Source organism: Apaloderma vittatum, unplaced genomic scaffold, assembly GCF_000703405.1.
Source record: "Apaloderma vittatum isolate BGI_N311 unplaced genomic scaffold, ASM70340v1 scaffold37751, whole genome shotgun sequence".
In the NCBI taxonomy this organism is placed as follows: domain Eukaryota; kingdom Metazoa; phylum Chordata; class Aves; order Trogoniformes; family Trogonidae; genus Apaloderma; species Apaloderma vittatum.
In genome coordinates this window covers 15,681-24,679 of record NW_009701433.1, presented here as the reverse complement: position 1 = coordinate 24,679, position 8,999 = coordinate 15,681, and the positions used below count along the sequence as shown (strand labels likewise).

At 46.8% G+C, this 8,999-nt stretch overlaps 1 protein-coding gene across 1 annotated transcript in view; it reads right to left on the bottom strand.

The window, feature by feature from the left end:
• Positions 1 to 815: 815 nt before the first annotated feature.
• The window catches only part of LOC104281231 (complement receptor type 2-like), a gene marked incomplete at its 5' end in the record, with an annotated part of 23,340 nt that continues 15,156 nt past the window's right edge, over positions 816 to 8,999 (bottom strand). Inside the window, 12 exons of the mRNA XM_009879143.1 lie at positions 816 to 897; positions 1,163 to 1,238; positions 1,381 to 1,410; positions 1,636 to 1,815; positions 3,120 to 3,302; positions 3,723 to 3,905; positions 4,524 to 4,703; positions 6,368 to 6,559; positions 7,265 to 7,447; positions 7,636 to 7,802; positions 8,142 to 8,247; positions 8,741 to 8,920. Coding sequence (XP_009877445.1) covers positions 816 to 897; positions 1,163 to 1,238; positions 1,381 to 1,410; positions 1,636 to 1,815; positions 3,120 to 3,302; positions 3,723 to 3,905; positions 4,524 to 4,703; positions 6,368 to 6,559; positions 7,265 to 7,447; positions 7,636 to 7,802; positions 8,142 to 8,247; positions 8,741 to 8,920 — 1,742 coding nt within the window. The remainder of the gene's footprint in view (positions 898 to 1,162; positions 1,239 to 1,380; positions 1,411 to 1,635; positions 1,816 to 3,119; positions 3,303 to 3,722; positions 3,906 to 4,523; positions 4,704 to 6,367; positions 6,560 to 7,264; positions 7,448 to 7,635; positions 7,803 to 8,141; positions 8,248 to 8,740; positions 8,921 to 8,999) is intronic.

Here is an 8,999-nt window from a genome sequence, read left to right as displayed (position 1 = left end):
GAGCAGCGCTGCTGCTGGGGAGCGCCCAGCGGAGCTACGTTAAAAAAACAAAACAACCCACGGCTTGTTCGGGGGTTTTCTTATAACTTCCAACTCTACACCGACGCCAAAGGAGAAACAAAACCTAAGGCAAGCGAGTGTTATCCAACATTCAAGCTTTTATTCATGAAGCATTCTCAGAGGAACACCGCAAACCTGTGCTGGGGCTCCAAACACGGAGCAGAGCCCAGGCACGGTTCAGGCACCTCCTGCTTTACCAAACCCCGCACAGGGATGAGTGTGTGGCTCTTGCTGATCGCGGGGTTTGTAGAGAAAGGAAACATTCTCCAGCAGCTGACCACCAAGGCCCTCCGAAGCCGCGTCCGTGCCAGCCGCAGGCTGAACTTGGAAGCGTTAACGTCGATTCTACAGTAAATTCCCTTTTTTTTTTTGCCACAGAGCGATGCTTCCGTGCTCTCTGAACGGAGAACGAGTCGAATGCCTGGGGAGCAGCAGCGCGGTGCCCAGCCTAGGGAACCGATGACATCCCGGTGTTAAAATTAGACTTTTCCCATTTTCCCATGGATGCCTGGAGACTAGGTCATAACTCAGGGAGGGAGGAGAGCATTTCTGGGAAATGCGTTGTTTCAGAGGAGGAATGTGCTAAGATCAGCCTTTGTAAATATAAAATAAATAAAAGAGCTAATGTGTACAGGCGCTATTTTGTAGTCCAAGCTGATTGTATTCAGAGTGCTGCAAAGAGTGCCTATATTGGAAGAACTCGGCGTTGCAGCTGTAACTGGTATTTTATGTTGAGGAACATAAATCCATACCTTCTATGGAAGACATGAACGTTCCCGTTTGGTTATCTGGTTCAGAGGGGTTCGGTAGCTGTAGTTTTCACCAGTATAATAATAGCTAAGTGAAAAAGAAGGAAATGGTGAACTGTATTGGTTTGTCAAAGAAAACACTGGTTGGTTTCCCCTCAGGAAGAGTGTTGAAATAAAACAACCCCACCATGGATCCCAGGCTGCTGTGCCATGTACAGTTTGCAGGCACAAGCTGAAGATGTAGAATTACAAGACCCAGGCATGCTCAGGCAAATATTTCAGTTGTATAAAGTGTCTAAAAGTTTCGACTTTGCAACAAGAGACATGAATGGACATCCAGAAGACCTCCTTACCCTTTTTTCTGCTTGGAAATGATTTTCCAGGTGAAGCCTGCCCCCAGGAGAAGCAGGACTCCTGCAGCTGCGGCTCCTGAGAGAGAAGAGCACGTTACTATTCGCAGTGTGTGTTTTGAAGCCTGTCAGCGCAGAAGACGTAACGAGGCACATCTTCAAAGCACACAGAGAGAAATGGTGCCACTGAGACACTGCATAAATGCCTCTGAGCTGCTTACCTAGACCTACTGAGCCAGACTTGTGTGATGCTGAAGAGAAGAGAAAAAGAAAAATCAGCACACGATTCTAACAAAATGCTGCGTTTCTCAACTGTAGTTAATCACTTTCTCAATACAGCTTGTACTGCTAAGGCCTACAATACAGGATTTCTGTCAAACCATACCATTTTTGGTCCATACAAACCCCCCATTTGCTCATTTAAAAGACATTTGAATGTTTCTGTTTGATCTTTATTTCATTCTAGTTTCACTCACTCAGTTTACAGGCTGGTACAGGAGGGTCCCAGCTGAAATCCTCTTGGCACTGAATCTGACCGATGCCTTCCAACGTGTAACCGTCATCACATTCAAGAGTGATGTTGGTCCCAGAGCGATAAGTGTTTCCTTTTATGGCTTTCTTAACACCTTGAACTTCTGGGATTACACATCTGATCTCTGAAATCAGAAGTAATAAAAAAAAGGACATTTAATAAGAAGGACCAAAAAAACCGAGAATACAGCTGTGGTTTGTTAAAGACATTGTTCTTGAATTCTTTCTGAATGTAACCAGGAATTAATTCTTATTCCTTTCTTTGTGGCGGCAGAAGAGGGTAGCGCCTCACTTGCACGTGTGAGGATCTGCACAGATCAGCTACTCCACATTGATATGGCAGATGGAAACCTGTGTGCAGGGGGGTTACCTTGTGAGAAGCCTGTCAGAGAAAGAGATTTTTCTGGTGCTGGGCTACCAAAGCGTTTGGAGAAGAAGGTGTAGCGGTAAAGAATTCTGTGGGAGCTTTAGAACCAACTGCCTATAACTGACTTGCTATAAGTCCCTTGCCCTTAAAAGATGTCATCAGGCATATTATTTATCAGTAATGAATTTATTAACCAGTCCAGCCATCTAAGCTATTTATAGCACTGATTTAAATCAAATGAGTTTGTTGCTTCAATTTAAGTGTCTAATCACCTTTGACAGTCTGGGTCCAAGAATTCTGGGGAAGGTGCTCATTGGAGACGAAAGGGGTAACATCAACGTGTAACTTTTAACCTTTAGTTCACATCTTTTTTCAATAATTATTTTTACTTTCACATGTAATCGTTGCTGAGGACACTTCAAAGCCACAAGAATGCGGAATGGCAGGCAGAATTTTTCTGTGAGATTGCTTCCTTTAAAGAGTCCCTTATAATAAAGGTTACGTAAATGAATGCTTATTTATATAACCATTTATTTACATAAGCATTTGGTAAGTTATGTCCTCTCATTGTTATCCAAATACGTTTCAATTCTTGAGTCACTGAGGTGGGTGCAGCTCCGGCAAGGAAGCACTCTGTGTGAGTAATGAATTTATTGCAGTGAACGTCCAGTTTTCTGTCACATCTTGTGACATTCATGAAATTGCCTTTAGTCAAGTTTGCCTGCTGACTGCCCTTCACAGTGAGCTGCACAGAAGTGCCAGGTCGCAGCTACAGAGGTGTTTTCCAAGAAGGGAATAGTCAGGCTCATGTATAATCTACAAAGCATCCGTCGGAGACAACTTCTCTGATGTAATCCCTTCCTTTGCTTCCTGGTGGTGATAACTGAGAAGGGAGAGGCACAAAAAGGGAGGGGAAAGGAAGGGGAAAAATATCTCCTCAAAGCTTAGAATTTGTCCCATGCATCTCTCTGAAGATCAGCCTGGCTGCACGTCTTCTCAGCCCGGTTCTGGTTCTGACACCGTGAGCTCCAAATAACAGGAGCAGACTAAGGACACACACACCTTTGCACCGAGGAGGAGGCTGGCTCCAGCTTCCTGACACCGTGCAGTTGATGAAAGCATTCCCAACGAGTGAATAACCAGGATTGCAGCTGTAGGATACAGATGCTCCATAGGAAAAAGTGTCGGAGATGTTGCCTTTGAGCTTCCCATTGGTGATGCTTGGAGGATGGAGACACTTCACAGCTGGGAAGTCAGGGACAGACAAACAACAACGTTGGCATGAGGATCCCGATGGGCTGCCAGGGTAGCTAAGGCACCATACCTTTGCAGCCTTGATCGTTCCCTTTTAATTTCTTCGCCTAGGCTCAACGGCTGATTTTGTAACTCTGTAATTCCATCAGCCTTTGGAAACAGCTGTAAGCTTGTTTTGTAGTCAAGGACTCAGATTTAGTCCTTATACAAACCTTTCCCTAAGGCAAGTCATGTTAAATGTCCTTTCTTCTTAGCTCTCTGCAACAGAGGCCTCATTCTTGGCCAGAGACCTCCTTTTTTGTTTAGCGGTGGAGTTTGTTAAAGCAACAGCTTGTTTCAGCAAGTTCTTAGGCAAAGAGTTCAATGCATTTAGAAAGTTGAAAGGGTTCAGTGAAAAGGACACAAACATACCTTTGCACCGAGGAAGGGGACGGCTCCAGACTCCGTATGTTGTACAGCGAACAGACTTGTTCCCGATGAGGGAGAAGCCGTGTTTGCAGCGGTAGTGCACAAGTGCTCCTACCTCAAATGTGGAGGAGAAATGACTGCTGTGTTCTCCGTTAGCAATGCTTGGAGGAGGCACACACTTCACTGCTGAAAGAGGAGAGATGAGAAGGTGATGTTCGGTTGGGGAAAAAAGTGGTAACAAGAAAGTAAAGCAAGTGAGTTACCCCTCTTCCCTGCAAAAAGCAGGATGGGTTGGGAGGAGGAGTTAGTGTTTAGCAAATCTTGCCTCTTCTTATAGCAGACCTACCTGGCTTCATTGTGGTGTCAGGATGATGATAGTGTTCTGCCACGCCATCTAGATGCAGCAGTAAGAGTTCAAAATACACATTTGGTTGAGTAAATACAATGCACAAATTTACGTTAATTTTCCATCATCCTGCCTTTACATTTCCAGAAAAATTTTTCACACCTTTCTGATGGTGTGTGTCCTGCCATGAAGTGACCAGATTTCTCACTTGCAGGAAATGAAGAAATTGTGGATTATGGATTGCAACAAGCAGGGTGAGAAGTGCAAATCATGCTTATACTTACAGCGTTACTCAAAACCTGGGTTATCTCCTGTGCGAGAGAGGCATAAATAGAAGGAACAGATTCTGGCTGCTTCTTAATGGAGTTGGAGCAAACAGGAAAAATGAAGTGGGTGAGTAGGAGCAGTTGAGGAGGAATTTGTGGTGCCAACACACAGGTCAGAGTGCTGACACTTACCCTGCTCACAGATGGGGACAGGGGGATCCCACGTCTTGTTGGCTTGGCACTGGGCTGTGCGATGGCCTCGCAAGGTGAAACCTCTACGGCACTTAAAGCTCACAGTATCCTGGTATGTGTAGCGGTCTTTAGGAACAGCTACTCTCCCATTCTTGATCTGTGGGGCTGGACATACCACCTCTGAAAAATAAAACCGTCACCTCAAAGAGGGAGCCGTATGTATGCTGTAATTGAGGCATATGTAAAGGCCATCCTTCACTTGCCAGGTAGTACCTGGAGGCTCACAGAAGAGAAAAGTCAAGAATTGACAGCTTTTTAGTTCCTTTAGGAACCCTGGCGTTACCACATTATTGAATATATAGACATATATTGTGCCTATAAACAGAATAGTGCAAATACATTAAATGGTGTAGAAATCCAAGAGTGCCACTAGTCATTCCCATGACTGCTTCACTGCACCAAGCTCATGCCTTTCAAAGCAGTTCTGTCCGAAGGGAGGACTAATTGCAATGATCAACCCCTACAAAACAGCCTTGTGGTTTGGATAACAGCACAGTATTTGGAAGATCCGAGTTCAATTTTACTCAGTATCCCACTCTCCTGCTGCAGGACACACTTCTTCCTTAATTTATTATTTATGTTTGTGAAATAAAAGGGACAAATCCCAGCTCTTCAGTCCATGTAACTATGTAGGATCAAAAGCTAGCATGGGAGGATTTTTAGGAAAAAACAAACAAGCAAACCAAAACAATCCTAGAGAAATACTATGCTTAAAAGTCTTATTCCTCAAGGTTCTCTTTATTTTAAGGATGTGCCACTTTTTAATCTTAAGGACATAATTTCACAGTTCTGGGCCAGACCTGGGGGTGACATACTTACTCTGGCAAATGGGAAGAAGACCACTCCATGCGACATCTGGTCCAAAAATCTCACATCGCCTATGAGACTGTCCAACCAGTCTGTGCCTGGGGTTACAGAGAAAGAAATATTGGTTGATACCAAGTCTTTCAGCCTGGGTTTCACCTTCCCGCTCTGAGGCTACCCCCAGAGGTTTCCTTCTGCAGCCTCCTCGTTCTGACTGATCACCGAGTTGCGTCCGTTGGTTTGACTCATGGGAAAGCAGGAAAGATCCTGCTTCCCCGATCCAAGAGGAACAGCAACGCTCCCAAATTACTGTGAGTGAGCTGGGTCAGCTGCTTAAATTAGGACTCAGGCCCAAGTGATTTCCAAACCTCTGGAGCCTCCTCGCAGCACTCTCTGCTCCTGCTGGGTGAAACTCAAGTTTGCAAAGTAGCGTATGGAGCGCAGGCAGGGAAAAATGAGAGAGAGACACTTCTCCCATTCCTGCGCAGGCAATTATGGCATAGCTGGAACTGAAATACAAGTTCTGGCTTGCTGTGGGAGAACAGAAGAGGGGGCTCTGAGCCTTTGCTGTAGATTGTCCAACACCGAGCTCAGAAATGGAATCAGCAAAAGCCGCGTGGGACTCACCCTTCTTCACACGTGTAGTTTGCGATTGACCCAAAAAGGAGATCTGTCAGAACAACAACTCTGCCATTCTTTGGCGTTTCTGGGTATTTACATTGCTTCCCTGGGAAAGAACAAGGCTGAGTTTAAACTCCTCTCTTGCAGTTTTGTAAAGCACTATGAGAAGGTATCGCTCAAGGATCTGTCCACATTCAAACATCAATAAAAATGTGATTTTTAAAAGGCCAATAGCTGCCCAAACTATGTGACTAGTGAAGCCATGTATGAATAATTTTGTAAAGAATTGCTCTAAGAAACCTGCAAATGCAGCCAGACAATTTTTCAACAACCAACACCAAACTGATGGAGTTATTCACTTTTACAGAACTCTAGCGCTTCAGACCACGTGTGGTTTTTGAGGCACGTCAGCGCTGGGGACACTCCGATGCGTCTCACGTATCCTGGCTGGCAGCTGTATCGCACAGTGTCCCCAACGGGAAACTCTGTCAGATTTTTGTATTCCTCAGCTAGCTCAGCAAAGGTTAAGTTTGGAGGTGTGCCACAGCCACCTGTCAGGAAAGAGAACACGGGATAAAATAGGGATATCAACTACCCAAAGCTGGTTTAAAGTGTGCACTGAGTGTGTGTAGATAAAAGTTTACAAGCAAAACTGAAAACAAAGGGGAAGGATGGAAGAATTCAAACTTTTGGAAAGAATAAGAGAAAGGATAAATCCTTCAGGCTTGGAGTGGCAGAAATTCCCAGACTGTCCATAACTCCCGTTTGGAAGCGCAGTGTACCTGCACACCGAGGGAAAGGAAGGCTCCAGTTTCCAGAGTCGGTGCAGGAAATCGATGCCTCTCCCCGGAGGCTGTAGCCAGGCTCACAGCTGTAATTTACAACCATCCCAGGAGTGAAAACTTCCAAGTCCTGGCTGTTGTGATTTCCTTTGTCAATATTTGGGGGTGAAGGACATTGTATCACTAAGGAAAGAGGACAAAACAAAGTGAAAAAAGGGCATGGACAGGGTGACATGCAAGAGAGATTCATGCACAAAGCCACCAAAGTGAACGCAGCTCCTGCATGTGTTGGAAGCATGCTTAGACCCAGCGGTGTCCCTAGATGTGCAGTTCCCCTTTTTTCCCCTCAGTTCTTTGGGTTGGCAGGTTTGCCTGCTCCAGGATTAGCCGAGCGTGGGACGGATGTTCAGCCAGCACTGGAGACGCGAGGAGGGATACCGGGAAGGGCTGCACCGCGGCAGCAGCCAGCCTCACCTGTGCAGCGCGGGTACGGGAGGCTCCAGTTCCCCGTGGCTGTGCACGAGACAGCCGGGTCCCCGAGGAGGGAGAAGCCGGGCTGGCAGCTGTAGCTCACGGACATGCCGCTGGTGAAGTTTGCCCCAGGCTCTGCGCTGTGCGTGGCGTTGGCGATGATGGGAGGCGGAGGACAAGGCAGCGCTAACAGGGCAGAAGCAGAGAGCAGCGTTGGCATGATCTCTGCCCAAGGTTGGAGCACGTGTAACACAAAAAAAAGTCTATCGCACCCAAAGCGATGCGAGTGAGGCGGAGGGCGTGACTTCAGGGCTTTTCTAGCACGAGGGTGGCCCTAAAGCATCCTCCTTCTAAACCCCCCGTGCCCCACTCACCTGGCTTGCAGGTGGGGAGAGCGGGCACCCAGTGGCCGTCGGGCTGGCACTTGGCATCAGGGCTGCCCCACAGCGTGTAACCCGGGCGGCACTGGAAGGTGACGTTGGCCCCAGGGTGGTACACCGAGTTCTGGCCTCCAGCCACGCCGCCATTCTGGATGTTGGGGCTTGTGCAGATGATCACTGGAAGTTGAAAAGTGACAACGGCGTGGGCCGGGGAAGTGGTTCCCCCTTTGTTTTCACGAGGTCAAAATGCAGGGAAGGACATGCAATCACAGCGCCAGAAAGCATCCATAGAGAATCCTAGAATGGCCGAGGCTGGAAGGGACCTCAGAGATCATTTAATCCAACCTCCCTGTCATGGGCAGGGACGCCTCTCAACTAGATCAGGCAACACATTCAGTATGGGTAACAGCGTTCACTGCTCACCTTCGCACCGGGGGTAAGGGATGCTCCAGGTTCCAGATGTCAAACAAGAAACTGCTGTTTTCCCAGTGAGGACATACCCTGGGTCACAGTAGTACTTCACTGATGTTCCAGGGATGAACATCTTCACATCTTTTATCTCATGCTGACCATTTTTGATAGTTGGAGGGGAAGGACACTCTAGCACTACAAGGAGGGAAAAAAGCAAGTGGTGAAGAGCTGATACTACTGTAGGGTAAGGCAGCCTTTTAACTTCTTTCTTTCCTATTAACTTTTCCCAAATATCTAGGGCTGTCACTGTTTGAATTATGTTTACATCCTATCCTCATTTATCTTCCAAGCCTTCATGTTTTTCGAGCTTACTGACATCAGGAGTGACCATTTATCACTATTTAGGCATTTATGGTGGTTAGTTTCCATCTGTGGCCCCAACAGCTTGCTCTGGCCTTTCTGTGGTTGTGAACATCAGACCAGCCTGGCTCACTGTCTCTCTGTGGCTTCATGTAAAGTGATAAAAGCCCTACATAACAAGGGGCTGAATGGGGATTATGAAGATGGGAGGATAGATACATGCATATTTTCCTTTCCACTTCTGGGAAGTGGTTCTCTTACCTCTGAGTGTGCTCACACTGTGGCTCAGAAGAAATCATCTACCACCTATCGCCTCGTTTACACTTACTCTTTTCACAGATGGGGACAGGAGGGTCCCACTTGCTCCCAAACTGGCACTGAGACTCTTGAGAACCTTTCAAGGAGTAACCAAAATCACATTCGAAGACAATGATGTCCATGACTTGGTACGTGGTCTCCAGCCCAATCGTTCTTCCATTCTTGATCTCTGGTCTTTGGCAGCCGGTTGCTGGAAGTGAAGAGCGCAAGTGAAGGCACCGCTGGGGACTGGAAACCCATCCTGGGTGTGGAGGGTCACTGACCTGCTG